The sequence below is a fragment of the Papio anubis genome, chromosome 10, assembly GCF_008728515.1.
Source record: "Papio anubis isolate 15944 chromosome 10, Panubis1.0, whole genome shotgun sequence".
Classification (NCBI taxonomy): Eukaryota; Metazoa; Chordata; class Mammalia; order Primates; family Cercopithecidae; genus Papio; species Papio anubis.
In genome coordinates, this window is record NC_044985.1 from 85,561,898 (window position 1) to 85,580,312 (window position 18,415).

At 39.0% G+C, this 18,415-nt stretch overlaps 1 protein-coding gene across 9 annotated transcripts in view; it reads right to left on the reverse strand.

Annotated features, from left to right (window-relative positions):
• The window catches only part of ALS2 (alsin Rho guanine nucleotide exchange factor ALS2), an 82,926-nt gene that overhangs the window by 55,541 nt on the left and 8,970 nt on the right, over positions 1-18,415 (reverse strand). For 5 of the 9 annotated variants that reach the window (XM_009182792.3, XM_009182795.4, XM_021923880.2 and 2 more), the window contains 5 exons: positions 14,919-14,998; positions 13,279-13,433; positions 7,349-8,286; positions 3,604-3,961; positions 693-861 (listed from right to left, as the gene is read on the reverse strand). In XM_009182792.3, coding sequence (XP_009181056.1) covers positions 693-861; positions 3,604-3,961; positions 7,349-8,286; positions 13,279-13,433; positions 14,919-14,938 — 1,640 coding nt within the window. In that variant the 5' untranslated portion in view covers positions 14,939-14,998. The other 4 variants (XM_017946793.3, XM_009182794.4, XM_009182793.4 and 1 more) reach the window with 4 other exon arrangements.

Consider the following 18,415-nt stretch of genomic DNA (forward strand, 5'->3'; position numbering starts at 1 on the left):
CAAAACCCTGTTGGCTCTTTTCTTTTCCTATGTGACAGGTGGTGACCTCTTTTTTATCAATTAAAAATCTGAGCCATTCCTGTCTTCCAGTGAAATATAATCTTACCCCAACATCCCTTTCTGTACTCCAAGATGAACACACATCGAAGAAGATGTGGAAAAGTGCAGCATGGATACTTAAGTCTTTTACTGCCTTTTTTTTTTTTTTTCTGAGATAAGAATTTCGTTCTTTTACCCAGGCTGGAGTGAAGTGGTCCAATCTCAGCTTACTGCAACCTCTGCTCTTCCCAGATTCAAGCGATTCTCCTGCCTCAGCCTCCTGAGTAGCTGGGATTATAGGCGCCCGCCACCACACCCAGCTAATTTTTGTATTTTTAGTAGAGACAGGGTTTTGCCATGTTGGCCAGCCTGGTCTCGAGCTCCTGACCTCAGGTGATACACCTGCCGCGGTCTTCCAAAGCACTAAGCACTAGGATTAAAGGTGTGAGCCACCGCGCCCGCCAAGTCCTTTACTGTTAAGAACAAATTCAAGACTAAAGTGACAACTTTTTATCAGAGTTAATGGTGCATAATAATCTGAAGCTAGAAGAGCCCAGATTTCCTCTATGAGGAAAGTGAGATTTAGAGACCTTCCCAGGAGAGAGGTTATTTGTTTAAGCCAACTCCTATCAGTAAAAGGTGGTAGCGCTTACCTAGGCAGAACATCGCCGTGCCCCAGCTGCCCTTCCTTCCCTTTCCCCCAGGTCCACACTTCTGTTCTCAGAGAAGGCAGGAGTGCATCTGCCTCTCCACTGTATGTGGGGGTCAGAACCACTGTCCTCGTTTTCACCCGTGCAGCCTTTCTTAAGAGCCTGGGGGAAACTGAAAACCAACCAGACATGGGGTGAAGGAGTGGGAGTCCAGAGGGTAAGAAAACATATCATTCGGACAAACTTAACATTTTCAAAAACATACATCACTCGCAGTATATTTGAAGCATATTCTAGAGGTTCTCTGTAGAAAAGCGGATCTATTAGTCAAATGAAATTGGTAAATACTCACTGCTACAATCTATCCTCCCACTACCTCCTCTGCAGAGATTCACACACACATTAGCACACACTGAAGGTGGTGACAAATCCTGTAAATAAAAGCCCTGTTTAAATATGTTTAACCCAGCTGGACTTCCAAACATTTAGCCACAGAATCCTTTTCTAACATCTAGTGGTATCCTATAGAACTTGTATTCTAAAGAATATGCTGAACAAATACTATACTAAGGCTGACAAACATTTTTCCCATTTGAAAACAAAAATTAAACAGCCAGGCAAAGTGGCTGCGGTCCTAGCTACTCGGGAGGCTGAGCTGGGAGGATTCCTTGAGCACAGGAGTTTGAGGTTATAGTGTGTTATGACTGCACCTGTGAAAACACACTGCACTCCAGCCTGGGCAACATAGCGAGACATTATCTTTTTTTTTTTTTTTTTTTTTGAGACAGTTTCACTCTCGTCATCCAGACTGAATTGCAGTGGCAAGATCTCGGCTCACTGGAATCTCTGCTTCCTGGGTTCAAGAGATTCTCTTGCCTCAGCCTCCTGAGTAGCTGGGATTACAGGCACGCACCACCACACCCAGCTAATTTTTGTATTTTTAGAAGAGACAGGGTTTCGCCATATTGGCTAGGCTGTTCTCAAACTCCTGATCTCAAGTGATCCTCCTGCCTCGGCCTCCGAAAGTGCTGGGATTACAGGTGTGAGCCACTGTGCCTGGCCCCCATCTCTTAAAACACAAAAAGCCTTTCTAAGTCAAGGTCTAAGTTCAAATATATTACAAATAATTGTAATAAAGAATTCATTTTAGCTATAAAATGGAAACATTTCTAAGGCAGGAAAAAGATTATGAAAGGGAAATACTAAAAAGGTTTTGTATTTGCCTATTTCAAATTATTTTATAGAGATGTTAAAAAATGTTTTAAAAGAACATGGCCATCTTTTATTATGTTCAAAATTACATCAAACACACACAACACTATGTGAATAGTGTTTGATGCCCGGGTAAGTTTTGAAGAAAATCATCAAATGTCACTCAGTAGAGGCTTAGTCATTAAGTCATTAACTTCTGGGCCACAAGAAAAGTGATCATCACTGCCTAACATCAATATCTTTTCTGGTGAATGTATCGTTTCTATGCATACAGAGACTTAAATAAACCTACTTGAAGATTCCTCAAGGATGCACTCCAGATAATTCTTAGAGAGGGGAAAAGAGTACATGTAAAATTTTTCTAAAGATACTTTAGGTTACTAAGTAAAATTTAACCTTGGGATGTAAGTCTATTAGTGGGAATCATGATGTAATGACATGAAAAAAGTATTCCACATTTGTAGTTCAAAGAGATTGCAAATATATTTATATACTTAAAATGGTAAAGGACACTTAAGAATAAGAAAAATTTGGGGCAAGATTCTCCTTCAGACTTAATAGAGATCATAGGCCTTCTTATACATCATATATATATATTATATATATATATTCAAATTAATCAGGACCTAAGTTTTATTTGTGTAGAGGAAAATCTGGTGGAAATTAGAATTAGGAGGCAGAATAAGAGTGGCACAAAGTGTTCAGTAAGTAGACCAAGGGGAGAAACAGGTACAGAGTAAAAAAAGGTAAGTTTTAGTACAGTCTAGATTTCCTAACTTTTGAGCTTTGCACAAAATCATGTAAACCAGGAGCTGGTCAATTATAGCCCATGGGCCAAACAGGGCCTACCATCTGCTTTTGTAAATAAAGTTTTGTTGGGATATAGCTTCACTCATTCATTACATATTGACTCTGGCTGCTTTTACATAATCACAGCGTAGCTGAGTAGTTGTCACAGAGACAGGATGGCCTACAAACCTTAAAATATTTCTCTTTGGCTCTTTACAGAAAAAGTCTGCCAACTCCTGGTCTCATCAAATGCTTCTCAAACTTTAGTGTGCATACTAATCACCTGGGGGATCTTGCTCTAATGCATGTTTTGATTCAGTAAGTTGAGAGTGGAACCTGAGCGTCTGCATTTCTAACAAGTTCCCAGGTGCTGCTGATGCTGCTGGTCTGCAGGCCACTCTCGAGAAGCTCGAGTCCAGATGGCTGAGACTGCTGAACTGACTGAGAAAAGGAGAAGAGCCAACTGTGTAATATTCTAAAAAGTTTATTGCCTATGGTCTCAGAAAATGAAGTTTTCTCTTCTTGAAGCTTAAGAGTTCTCTCCTCTTTCAAGTCAAGTACAGTAATTCCTCACTTATCCAATGGTCACATCTGCAACCCCATCAGTGTGGAGTATAGGTCCCAATTAGGAAATAAGAGGGGTATTGTAACACTCCAGAACAATAAAATAAGATTCAAAATAAGGTTCATAAGCAGGAGCAAACATCAAGAAAAAGTTACGTTCTAACTTTTTAGTGATATCTAAAGCAGATAAACATGCAACTTTCTTTTAAAACCACCCTTAAATAAATTTTGACATTTGAATATGTCAGCTTCATAATTAGGAAAGTTTTTATCAATAATACAGCATGTGATGTCAGGAGCATCCTGGATTCCCCAAAAGTCAATTCATAAAACCTGGTTATTTCCTTACCTTGTGACAACAATCCAGGGAGGGAGAGTCTTCGACTGCCTCCCTCTGTTTCTTCTTCTCTGATATCCACAAGACTTGAACTTTTCTTTCCTTGCATTGATTCCTGTTTAACCTGTTCTTCCCTGCTATCTTTCAAACCTTCTGGGCCAATGGCACTACTGCCTGCCTGAGCTCCAGTTTCACAAGGGGTTGTACTATAAAAGTTCATAACTTTCTTCAGTGACAAGGCACCAGCTTCGTAAGTAGCAGCCACTCTCACACCAACAGCAGATGCACAAGAGACCACCAGGCTGTTTAGGGCTGAGGTGCTTGTGGTAGGTGGGCTGTGGAGATTAGGAATTGCTTCTTCTATAAGAGGCTAAAATATACACACATAAAAAATTACATAAAAATATAATCCCTTATACAATAAGCAATCAATAAAAAGAAAGTTTAATATCCATCGCTGTTTGCTTTAAGAATCTAAAATGACAGGAGAAGTTCTCTTCACCTTCAACTAAAGGTATTCTCTTCTTGATCATGGAGTTAACACATTAAAAGGAAATGAGTACTCAAAATACAGTTCCTTTTCCAAAGTACTTCCTTTTGTCTGGATGTTGTATTTTTCTACGGTATTTAAAAATAAGCCTCAGCTGCTTTTATAAAATTAAATATAGTAAAAAGGTAGAGGGAAGAAAAAGCATGGAAAACACTGTCTTTAATACCATGTGCACTGTGACAGCCCTGGATGGAAGGTTGAAAAAATGCAAATTTCATTATTGATCACTTTCAGGAAAATTTATACAGACTACCACCTAGAAGTGGCAGGAAAAAAATTAGATTTTATGGAAAAAAAGCTTTCCCTGAAATGCTTTATAAATTGAAATTTAGATATAGCATATAGAGATGGAAAAATAAGTTATACCTATAACCTATCATCTCCCAAATTACGCTAAGCTTGAGTGCCTTTACTGGCTCATCAATGAGTTATTTTCTATGACCCTGGGGCTAGACAAGCTGTAGGATTACCTTTGCTCTTGCTACCACAGATGGCAAATGTGGTAGGTTAATAATTAAACATTTGGAACCAATGTTCTTAGTGTGATTCTAGAAGTGTACTAGAAAGTCAAACTAAAGTTTTCTGATATCTTAATGAAAAATCAGTAGAAATTTACTCTAAGCTATCAAACATCAATGTTCCCTAAAAAGGAAGGTCATTAAATGTACCTACCAAACACATAAAAAAGCTTTCATCTCATCAGCATAGATCATATTGAAAAATATGCTTCTTATTGTACCCAAAGATCTCAAAGGGAATATACACATTCCTTCATTTGTCCTAAATTAAAATACAAATATTGCGTGTGTGTGTGTGTGTGTGTGTATTTTAACACTGGTTTCTGACTTCTTAAAGGAAAGAATTCCTGGCACCTAGCAAAGACACGTAAGTACTCACCACATTTTGTTGAATTAAATGCTAAATTCAAAAGAGCTATTTACATGCAAATGAGTAGTCTGTAAATAGTCCATAAAATAAACAAATATACTTAATAAAACAAAAAATAAATACAAAGTCTATTACTTCTTTGGTGATACAGCCCCCATGATAGCTTGTTCAAAAGAATTAGTGTCACTATCTCCACTTTTTGTTCACAAAGACTCCTTACAGAAGCAGTGATGGTATTTAGAGGTAACTATTTTAGGGGGTTCTTGACCACTAGGTAGAGCAAAGTCACAAAACTCTACCTTATATAAACCTTGAACTACTGTTCTAACTGGCTCCTTCTACTTAATTATATTTAAAAATATAGTAAGTAAATAAGCCCTCCCCTACAAAAAACATAATTAGCAATTTTGATGAAATATATAATTTTAGGAATTCCACTCAACCAATAATACTTTGGTTTATTTCCCAAGTGAGAGAGTCTCAGTTATATCTCACCAGAAGAGAAAAAACTTGCTGTAGAACACATAAATTCCTTGTGAATTAGCTGTATGATTGAGATGTTACTTACAGAGAATAAATTAAATGTAATAGAAACACACATTTATTTAATTTAAATAAATTAAATTTAATTCAATAGAAACACACACATTGCTACTAGCATACGTAACAAAAACTTCCAATGTTTAACAAAGTAAGTTAAAGGTAATAAGCATGTACAGTCTAAGAATTTTCTACATGCATTATTAAATTACTACTTTTGCTTTGTTCAGACTTTATAATACCTTTCTCCAAACAGCTTATCCTTGATTTTTAAAAAACTCAAATACCCACAAGTTTCAGTAAATGGATTGTGAAATAAAGACTATTTCTAAAAATACCTTCATGTTCGCATTCTGACACAGTAAACAATAAGAATTGAGAAGCAAGAGGCTATGTGGTTTCAAAACCCTAAAAAGAAACACTGCATGGCAGATCTTTTATGATTATGATCTTTTGTTTTCTTAGAGTTTTGGTAAAGCAAAATCAAAAGGCCACACTGAGTGAAACACAGAAATAATCTTTTTTTTTTTTTGAGATGGAGTCTCGCTCTGTTGCCCAGGCTGGAGTACAGTGGCGCAATCTTGGCTCACTGCAACGTCCGCCTCCCAGGTTCATGCCATTCTCCTGCCTCAGCCTCCTGAGTAGCTAGGACTACAGGTGCCTGCCGCCCTGCCTGGCTAATTTTTTGTATTTTTAGTAGAGACGGGGTTTCACCGTGTTAGCCAGGATGGTCTCGATCTCCTGATCTCGCGATCTGCCCGCCTTGGTCTCCCAAAGTGCTGGGATTACAGGCCAGAAATAATCCTTTTAAAACAATTTATTTTAAGCGGGAACTCAAGCTTTACCATGTGCTACTGATAAACAGCTTCTGTTGACTCTACCATAAATCTTCAAAATGAAAATAGTTTTAATAAGATCCATAAAGTAGGCTGGGTATGATGGTTCCGCCTGTAATCTCAACACTTTGGGAGGTTGACGTGGGAGGATTGCTTAAGCTCAGGAGTTTGAGATGAGCCTGGGCAACAAAGGCCAACCTCCTCTCTACTTAAAAATAAAATAAAATCAGCAGGTGTGGTGGCACGTGTGTAGTCCCAGCTACTTGGAAGGCTGAACTGGGAGGATCGCTTGAGCCTGGTAAATCAAGGCTGCAGTGAGCCACGATCGCACTACTGCACTCCAGCCTGGGTGACAGAGCAAGACCCCATCTCAAAAACAAACAAACAAAAAGATAAAATATTAGCCAGCTCTTCAAATAAAGCCTAGTAAGGACAACAGCTATAACTGAAAAAAACTGAAACATGTAATTGCCTGTAAGTTTTAAATCTGCCTACAACTGAAGGATCTGCCACAAAGCAACCTTCCCTCAAAGAAGGAAAGAACTTTTCTCTACAGAATTCTGAACAGTGTTACAAACACAAGTAAGAAGAATGTTTGTGAATGTATAGTTATATAAAAGTATTTAGGGCCTACCAACATTCAGTACCTTAGCCATAGAAAAAAAGTACTAGCAAGAAAAACAAAATGAAATGTTCCTACTTACAAAACAAGCCCAACATGACACCTTTCAATATCATAAAGGCCTAGAACTTAAACATAAAGAGTCATTTTGGATTAATCCAGGTTCTTTCCTTTATCTAGGCTTGCTTGACAAAACAAAATTATAGTCAAACTCAAAAAACAAAAAATGCTACCAAGCCTCACTCATTTTAAAGTTTCTAAAGAAAAGCTCACACAGTTCAACTCTAGAAACACTTTTATTTTATAAAATTTAGCAGGTACCTGAGATGGCACTGGCTTTTCACCATGCTCTGAGTCCTCTCTTACTGAATGATCTGACAGTTTCCGCAGGTATTCACTGACTGCTTGGGTGTCAGGGTATGATGGCACATTTCTGGCAGAAGAAATTTCAGTTGTTCCCATGACGTTTTGTTGAGAGGATACGGCATCGCTGCTTGTGGTCTGAGCACTGACTGCATTCAGTTCAGTAGCAACAGACTGATCACTGGCTACAAGAGTGTTCTCAAATACTTCTTCCTGCCTGTCAAGGGCTTCAGTGGAGGGGCTGAGAGCAGTGCTGGGATGGTTTTCTGCCTGAGATTCTGTCAGTGTCACACCTAATGGGCAACAATGACTGTCTGATATAATCACATGGTCTTCTTTGTCAGTCATAGTAATCAAGAGCTGGCTGCACTGGTTGCATCGTTCTGGGACTGGCTTCAGATCTTGGGAAGGGAGGCATTGTACAAGGGCTAAGCTGTGGAAAGCACCACAGGCAACCTGAAGCACCACTCGCCCAGCAAGATGTTCTACCTTTTGTGGCTTTGTCACTGGGAAGGCAGTGGTAATGAGACCCAACTGACAACCGGTACCCCATGCCCAAATCTCTCTGCTTATTGACAATGCCAGAGTGTGTTCCTCGCCACATGCCAACTGTAAAATCCTGACTGCTAACAAAGGGCTGGCCTCAGAATCAGCAATGCTGACAGGGTTCGGTTCCGGCACATACTGCTGGTTGGCTACTGCACACTGGCCAGCAGAATTCTCTCCCCACATGTATGCGACACCATTGTCTGTCACTGCTCCACTATGGAAGCTTCCTGTTGCCACAGTAACAACATATTGCCCAACCAGGGCATTTTCTAGAATGGGGCTACTTGGACAAATCTCTGCTGGTCCACTTCTCCAGGGAAGGGTCCCAAAGCTGTAGACCTCACCATCTGAAGTTTCAAAAAAAGGAAAAAGAAAAAAAAAAGGGTTAGTGAATTAACTAAAAATTTTAACAGTAAACTTTTAGTGCCCTCTAGATTTAACCAAATTGGACTTTCTTTTTAAATTTTCCAAAGCAGTTGTAGAAATCTGGTTCAAGCACACAGTATTTAACATTAATTCACCTTTTTAAAAATGACTCATTTTAATATTCTGCACTATGGTGAGAATTTCTACAAATTGTAGGAGGCTACTCCTTTCCTTCAGCCTCATCCTACAAACTCCTCACATCAATCCACTACTAATGGCCACCATCACAGGCTATTACAGAAGCAGATTCCAAGTGTTCAAAGGCAAAATAAACAATGATGTTAAAATAAAATAAGCAAAAACTAAGACAAAACAGACACATTCACTAATATCTACAAGTCATTACTAGTAAACAAGTTGGAACAGCAGAAAATTATGCAATGGCTTAAAAATATTAGAGATTCATTTTGGCCAAAACTAAGAAATTAATTTTATGCCTCTAGGCTGTACAGAAAGCACCAGTTCTTAAAAAGACATGGTTGTCTTCACATTGTACGGCACGTTACGTACAGTTTTGAGATGTTACATAAATATACAGGTTGAGTATCATTTATCCAAAACGCTTGGGAGCAGAGGGATTTTGGATTTCAGGTCCAGGTTTTGGAATATTTGCCTTATACTTACTGACTGAGCATCCCAAATCTGAAATGTTCCAATGAGCATTTCCTTTGAGCATCATCACATCAGTGCTCAGAAAGTTCTGGATTTTGGATCATTTTAGATGTCAGATTTTTTAATGTGGGATGCTCACCCTGGACTTTTTGTACTAGATACTAGCTAGTCTTTCTGAGGTGAGATTTGTTTAAAAAGCAAATCAGCTTCTTCTCCAAAAAAACATCAAATGGCAGATGATGCCAGTGCAGCGGGAGGGCCTGGAGGCCTCAGGGAACCTGGGATGGGGAACCACAGCGACTTCCTTGGAGGCTTGGGCAGCAGCATCTGGGGCCAGGGTCAGGGCCACAGAGCTCAAAGAGGCAAGGCCGAGGATAAGGAGTGGACACCCATCACTAAGCTGCGCTGCCTGGTCAAGGACATGAAGATCAAGTCCCTGGTGGAAATCTATCTCTTCTCCCTGCCCATCAAGGAGTCTGAGATCATTGACTTTTTCCTGGGGACCTCTCTCAAGGATGAGGTTTTGAAGGTTACGCCGGTGCAGAAGCAGACATGCACCGGCCAACACACCAGGTTCCAGGTGTTTGTTGCCACTGGGGACTACAATGGCCACTTGCTCCAAGGAGGTGGCCACTGCCATCCAAGGGACTATCATCCTGGCCAAGCTCTCCACTGTCCCTGTGCACAGATGCTACTGGGGGAACAAGATCAGCAAGCACCATGTGGTCCCTTACAAGGTGACAGGCTGCTGTGGTTCTGTGCTGGTGCGCCTCATCCCTGCACCCAGAGGCACTGGCATCCTCCTAGCCCTGGTGCCCAAGAAGCTGCTGATGATGGCCAGTATCAATGACTGCTACTCCTCAGCCAGGGTCTGCACTGCCACCCTGGCCAACTTCACCAAGCCCACCTATGATGCCATCTCCAAGACCTACAGCTAACTGGCCCCCAACCTCTAGAAGGAGACTGTATTCACCAAGTCTCCCTCTCAGGAATTCACTGGCCACCTTGTCAAGACCCACACCAGAGTCTCTGGGCAGAGGACCCAGGCTCCAGCTGTGGCTACAACACAGGGTTTTTATACAAGAAAAATAAAGTGAATTAAGCCTAAAAAATATTTAAAATAAAAAGCAAATCATAACAGAACAAAGCAAAAAAGCAAATGAACCTGTCAGCAGAATAACCAGCTAGCTTTAGAATTAATGAAGACACCAGTGAGTTGGGTATATAAATAACTTATGTATATCCAGGTATGCTACCAAGTCTTAATTTTACTGTAGTATTGTGGGAATTTGGGAGCAGGTGCACATAATCTATGCTGGCTAAAAATTCAGTGAAACAAAGACTTGGCTATGGGTTTTGAAAAATACTGAACCAAGCCCACTATCCTTTCTTTTCCATATGACCAGAGACTTACAATTTTTTTTAATTAATGAAGAAATAAGCATTATTTTTTTCTCATAAGGCAGCAATTGAGTTGATGATGAAAACATGCAAACTTTATCTTTGACCTATTATACATGGTCACGTATACACTCAAGTTAACTCATCACATCTATATAAGTAAGGACTCAATAGTGGCTAGAGGGAAGATATGTGCATTTATTAGGAAATGTAGAGTCTGGATCAAGATGAGAAAATAAGCTCACTGGTTAAGTTCTTTTAAACTTTGTTTCCTAATACAACAATATACTTGAAAAAGCTCACCAAGTCTTTCAATTAACATTATTCCACTAGAACGAGCAATACTGCAAACAAACGGATATTCAGATTCCCCTCCTTAAAAAAAACAAAAATCAAAAACTGGAGCATATAAAAAATAGTGAAACAGGCCAGGCGCGGTGGCTCATGCCTGTAATCCCAGCACTTTGGGAGGCCGAGGCAGGCGAATCACAAGGTCAGGAGTTTCAGACCAGCCTGGTCAATATGGTGAAACCCCGTCTCTACTAAAAATACAAAAAAAAATTAGCCGGGCGTGCTGGCGCTCACCTGTAGCCCCAGCTGCTCAGGAGGCTGAGGCAGAAGAATCACTTAAACCTGGGAGGCAGAGGTTGCAGTGAGCCGAGATTGTGCCACCGCACTGCAGCCAGGGCAACAGAGCAAGACTCCGTCTCAAAAAAAAAAAAAAGTGAATCAATGAAGTATCTTCATTGAATTATGAGCTAATGGTCATATTTAACAGAGATGAAGAACCTTGAAAATTTCTAGCACTCAACCATTTCCTCAGCTGAAAAAGATAGCACTGGAGATCTGTATGCAATTTCAAACACACACTTGTATTAGATGTTTTTTTTGGTAACTGTGACACTTAATACCAGGACACTGCTTAAACATAAACAATGATAGGCTATGTAAATATTTTTGAAAAGTTTTCCTTCAGTTGTCCTAGCCTTGAAGGTATGATTCTAAAGATACCATGTTTATAGTTGAATAACTTTTTTTTTTTGAGACAGGATCGTACTTTGTCACCTAGGCTAGAGTGCAGTGGCATAATCACAGTTCACTGCATGCAGCTTTGGTCTCCCAGACTCAAAGCTATCCTCCTGCCTCAGATTCTGAAGTATCTGGAACTACAGGTGTGTGCCTCCATGCCTGGCTTATTTTTAAAATATTTCCTGTAGAGACACGGTCTCCCTGTGTTGCCCAGGCTGATCTTGAACCCCTGGGCTCAAGGGATCCTTCTGCCTTGGCCTCTCAAAGTGTCGGGATTACAGGTGTGGGCAATTGTGCCCAGCCGGTTTCACTATCTTAATGAAAATATTCCAAATATATTATTGAAAACAATAGAATTCCACTTATATTTGCTTGAGAACTACATATTTTAAATTTCACAGGACAGGTATTGAATCTAGTTCACATTTTTAAAGTAAGATTGTTTTTAAAGTCCTGAATCATATAATAACATTATAATAAAACTGATATAAGAGAGACTAAAAAGAAATCCATGTTTATCCCATACAACCACCAGGACCAGACTTAATCCTTGTTTCCTAGAATTTGTCTTCCTTTAGTTCCTAGAAAGAAAATACCAAGTCATTATTTAATATCTCAATAAATGCTTGCACAGCAGAAATGTATAAATTAGTGAAGTAGATGGCAATCGGTGCCCAAATCAAATCTGCCAAGATTGAGTTGATAAAGCGCCATTAAGATTAAAGGTAACTCTAAAATTATAGCACGTTTCTGTAATAGACTCATAGATTTTATAATGTCTTGTGAATTGCTATTTATGTCTGGAAAAAAAAATTATACTGCGAAAGTTCAGCCAAGTGGCTTTAAAAGCCGGCTTTGAAATCAGACTGAGTTCCAGTCCTAACTCTGACACTTCAATAGCTGTGTGTGCTTGGGAAAATGTAATCTTCCCGACTTTCAGTTTCCTTATCTGTGAATAATAATAGAAGCTACCTCACAAGGTAGTAGTGCAGATTCAGTGAGATAACACATGGAAAGGGCTTAGTATAGTATCTGGCACACAACTGCTTAAGAAACATTAGCTATTATTAGCATTATTATTCTGATAGACTTAATGAACAAAAGTTATAGCAAAAGAGTCTCTGAATAGGTGACCTTTTAAAAGTTAATTTTTCATTTATTTATTACTATAAAAATTTAAAACTATAGTTCTCCCGTTTATTCTAGTTAACGGTATATTTTGAATTTAAAAACTAATCTGATTTCTGATAAGGGAGTAAGAATATATCTTGAAAACAGAAACAGTTCATTAAGAAACCCTAGGCCAGGCGCGGTGGTTCATCCCTGTAATTCCAGAACTTTCGGAGGTCGAGGCAGGTGGATCACCTGAGGTCAGGAGTTCAAGACCAGCCTGGCCAACATGGTGAAACCCCATCGCCACTAAAAATACAAAAAAAAAAAATTAGTCAGGTGTGGTGGCAGGCGCCTGCAGTCCCAGCTACTTGGGAGGCTGAGGCAGGAGAATAGCGTGAACCTGGGAGGCAGACCTTGCAGTGAGCCAAGATTGTGCCACTGCACTCTAGCCTGGGTGACAGAACGAGACTCCGTCTCAAAAAAAAAAAAAAAAAATTAGGTAGGTGTGGTGGTGGGCCCGTGTAACCCCAGCTACTTGGGAGGCTGAGGCAGGATAATCGCTTGAACCTGGGAGGCAGAGGTTGTGGTGAGCCGAGATCACGCCATTGTACTCCAGCCTGGGCGACAAGAGCAAAACTCCGTCTCAAAAAAATAAAAAAAAGAACCCCTAGTATCCAATTATTCCCATACCTGACTTTCCATATTCAGGCATTTGTTAGCATTGCAGTTCGTATTTGTTAAGCCATTCTCTTCATTACCTTCAGTCAGAAGAACTCCATGTTTCACTCCGAGGGCTGCCTGCAAAACAGTCTTTCCTCCCCAGCCTGGCAATCTCTCTGGTGTTATGGGAAAGGATCCTGCCTGCCAGATATGGACCAGGCCTCTTTCTTTGGATCCTTCTGCCTCTGTTGAGCTACAAACATCAAGAAACATAGCTTAATTGTTTCTACAATTCAGAACGGTATCCTTTGTTCTTAATACTTTTCATGATTGTACCTTTTACTAGCACATGGATGACTGGGTCAGATAGCTGAATTAGCACCTATTTTATGCTTTGGTTATGCTCATAGGAGCCAAAGTAAAACAACTATTTATGTAAAAGACTAAAGGATGTGGGACATGGTCACTCACGCCTGTAATCCAGCACTTTGGGAGGCCGAGGCAGGCAGATCACAAGGTCAGGAGCTCAAGACCAGCCTGGCTACTACGGTGAAACCCCATCTCTAGTAAAAATAAAATTAAAAAAAATTAGCCGGGCATGGTGGCATGTGCCTATAGTCCCAGCTACTCAGGAGGCTAAGGCAGGAGAAGCGCTTGAACCCGGGAGGCGGAGGCTGCAGTGAGCCAAGATTGTGCCACTGCACTCCAGCCTGGATGACAGAGCGAGACTCCGTCTCAAAAAAAAAAAAAAAAAAAGACTGAAGGACACTCTAAACCCACAAATTACTTTTCTCCATCTAAGAAGCAAACAAAACTTGGGCTATTTTTAGAAGTTTTAGCATTTGGTAGCATAAAATTCCAAGATTCTAACTTCTCAATATATTCACTCCTTGTTTAGATATTAAAGCTACAACATGCCCAAGTTGAAGTCTTATCATAAAATTTTATAGTAAGTAAAAAGTACTTGATGAGAACAATATGAGATACAGGAATTCATTTCACTTTATGTTGAGTTTAAGTGTAGAATTGCTATTTAAACTTTTAGGAATCAAGTTTGTAATAGATATCAGTAAAATCCTTCATGCTTTGTTCAAGTTCTAGCTAAAGAATCCTACACATCTGATGATTTTGGTTTAAAGAATACAAAACACACAGCTGCACAGTAATGACCATATCCTAACTGCCCTCTTCTAAGAAAAGGCCGTGTTAAGATATGTGCCACCACTGGTAATACATTTTTTCAGTTTCTTTTTTCTAGAACACTGATGCCAAAATTTTAATGAGGCACAGAAACTCTTCTGAATAGCTAGGAATTTCTCTACGTTTGCTATATAATATTCCCTTAAATGATAACTGGACATAACCATGGTTCTATAGGAGGAACACTACACATTTAACCTTCCTTTTAGATATCTTCCATAACTAGTTCTTTAAGGATGGAAGATGATTAAGATTAGCAAGGCTACTTCTAAAAACCTGAAATTATTTGTGAGGGAAAAATGGCTACAAGCACTTTAAAATGATTAAATGAAGACATTTAGTGCTTCTTACAAAGCTTACAACTAACTAGCCTTCTTTAAAATTTGTTTTATCTTTACCAATCAACTAACTACAAATGTCACTATTCCCACTTAACAACCATCAATAAGAAAATTAAAACGAAGAGAAGCTACACATATGTGAAGCTGTTTGCTATGTTTTCCTAGGAGGATAAGAGAAAAGGAAGAAATGGTTTTACCTTCTCTTCTTTGAGTCCATCGGTCAGTGGGAACACTCCATCACCAAATCATTCCTTCTTTACAGAAAGTCTATCAAGACCTAAACAGTAGAATACAAGTAAGGAAAAGAGCAGTAAAAGAGTATTTTACCCCTTCAGACATTTAAAAAAAAAAAAAAAAAAAAAAAAACAGCCCTCTAACAAGTGCACATTCACTAGGAAATAAATATGCAGTAAAACTATTTAAACTATTTCATATCTTGCCTGCCAAAGTCAAACATAGGCTGAGCCTGCCCACTAAGCTTATAAAAATGCCCGTTGACTGTCAAATGTAATGTCAAAGGAAAAGACCACCCACAATTAAGCTGTACTCTTTCAGGCAACAGATTTTGTTTTTTATTATAAAGAAAAAAGTTCAATCTGAAAATCAATACGTTAAGTACAAAAAGTACATACACATTAAGGTTACTTTTTAAATGCTGTATCTGGAAAGCATGAAGACTTAAATACCAATTAACTCAGATTTTCTAAAATCTCTTCAGTAATGTATCTGATTCAAGTAGTTTTAATTTATACTTTTCAGTAATGCACAAAAAATTATGTCATTAAAATAGGAAGTTTTCCACTTATTGGAAGGAGGAACATTTTTCCCCAAATCACCTTCAATTCAGACCAACATGCCTCGTAACTCAAACGGTTGAAAGAAAGAAGTCTGAACTTTAAATCAGCTGTTTTAAAATCCACCTTTAATAGAAAATAGCTACATGAAAATTATGGTTACAAATATCATAACCCATCAGTTTAGAAACTCAATATTTAATAAAATAAGAGATAGAAAAATAAACAGAAATGCTGAGTGCATTTCAACTCAAAAAACCACATTTGTAAGGGTAACAAAACACATGAAAACAAAAGCACTTAGGTCTTATTTGTGTAAACTATAAAAATATTGGGGCCAAATTTGTGGCTTTTCTGCAAAAGGATATGGAATGGTCACTGTGTTCTGGAAACAGCCCATACTGGCAGGAGTGATCTACGGTCCATCTGTTTCCTCCAGGTTGCCTGTGAATTCTTACCATTTCCCATCTGTACATCTGAAGAAAATTACTTTCTACCTAATGCTTATTTTAGAAAGATTATGAATCATTCAAAGTTGGAAGACAGATACTATGTTAACAAGAGATATATTTGAATAAATTTAATAAATGCTATTCATTTAATAAATACAATTAAGTGCTACTATGCTTTGTCCATGATAGTAATTAGCCTTTTGTAAAATGCACAGTTCATGGTGTACAGAGAAATTCTGCCACCAGATCTAATCTGTGCTTATCTATCACAGATCATGGAGTTACTATGCCCTTGATTAAATTTCAACAATATGCAGCGGAAGCCAGAGAATTATTCTACGAGGATGTGGAAGCACACAAGCACACCTTACTTCACACAACTGGCACACTATATGTAAACGGAATTTTGTCCTACTGACTAACAATCAAAAATGTCGAGAATTTTTTGATAAAATGAATCAAGTCAACCTTTATTCTCTCTTAGTGCCAGATTTTTTTAGTACAGTTTTCTTAAAGTTGGTTATACCTTACTCAATATTATTTATCACCACCACTCATTTTTTTAACCTAAATGGAATTAAAACTCTACAAACTGTTTTTACAACTTTCTTTTCTTACTTACATATAGGGCAGGCCAAATAATGGTCTCCAAAGGTGTCCAGGTCCTAATGCCCAGAACTTGTGACTCTGTTAGCTTGCATGATACTAATCAACTCTCCTTCAGATAGAAAGATTATCCTGGTTATCCAGGTGGACCCAATGTAACCATAAACATCCTTAAAACTGCAAGAGGGAGGCAGGAGGAGAATCAAAGAGACATGATGATGGAGGCAGGGTCAGAGGCGATGCTACACTGCTGACTGAACATGGGAGAAGGCAGCCATGAACCAAGGAATGCGGTGACAGGTAGCAGCTGAAAAGGCAAGGAAAATGATTCTTTCCTAGAGTGTCCAGAAAAAAGCAGCCATGCAGACACCTTGACTTTAGGCTACAAGACCTGTGTCAGACTTTCAGCCTACAGAACTTGAAGGTAATATATTTGTGTTATTTTAAGCCACTAAGTTCGCAACAATTTGTTGCAGCTGCAGTAGAAAACTAACATACTATTTCATAGACATCTTTTTATATCAGTATTTACAGATCTCTCTCTCTTTTTTTTTTTTTTTAAATAAGACGGAGTTTTGCTCTTGTCGCCCAGGCTGGAGTGCAATGGCGCACTCTCAGCTCACTGCAACCTCCACCTCCCAGGTTCAAGCAATTCTCCTGCCACAGCCTCCCGAGTAGCTGGGATTACAGGCACCTGCCATTACACCCGGCTAATTTTTATATTTTTAGTAGAGACAGAATTTCACCATGTTGGCCACGCTGGTCTTGAACTCCTGACCTCAGGTGATCCACCTGCCTTGGCCTCCCAAAGTGCTGCGATTATAGGCATGAGCCACCTTAAGCCACCATGCCCAGCCCCTATCTCATTTTGTTTTAATGGTGGTTAATATGTTTGACATCTTCCAACAAGATATGTCTGCCTGAAACTCAAACAGGGCAATGAAGAAAAGAAAACTGATTGCTGAGGAAACATAACTAAAAAGGAATATTGCAACTAAATGTAGGGAGCTTATGTTATTAAAGTTTTATCCTCACATACTTAAGTAAGGGTGGTATTTACCAACTCTATTTAATCTAACATTCTTTCTCAATTATGTATCCATCCAGGAAAAGAAAGTAAATGAAAAACTTTTGTCTTTCTAATATTTTTATGATTGTCTCTCCAGGAAATCTATTAAGACTCACCTCAACCAGTCAAATAGCATTCAAATTTCTGTATGTTGTTTCATTGCTTTAACATTTTAAGTTTTTATAAAATTGCCTAATCATAAGACTTCCTCTGGGGATATTTCTTCCAGAGGAGCTTTAAGGTCTTTACATTCTTTAAGAGGGGCAAGATCCTTATACTCTGCTGCTTTTCTTCTGTTACAGTAACTTTCCGGCATAGACCTGTTAACCAGCTCTGATAAAGAAGCCATGTGATGCTGCATAAACAGCATTTACTGTGGGACCCTCTCTTACCTTGCGTGGCTTCCCTACAGATAAATGGCGTCTCCATAAAATGAGCAAACCAGACATCAGCCTTCTGAGCCACAGGACACAGCTAGATCCACTTTAAAGTATACCACTCTATCCTTCAAATTATCATCTCCTTCACAGTGATATGTAAAGTAATTAAACCCCAGGTGGCCCTTTAAACAAAGAGCAAACCTGGCTTCTTAATAAACTGGTGTCACTTTTAGACTCCACTGGATACACACCCTTCTGTTACATCTAACAGAGAAATAAGTTGTCTTGTATAAGCCAAGGATATCATTTTAACACCATGTCCTGGAAGTGCCCTTAACAACAACAACAACAACAAAAATCTAGTCTAGATGTCCCAACTATTGTTAGAAAGAT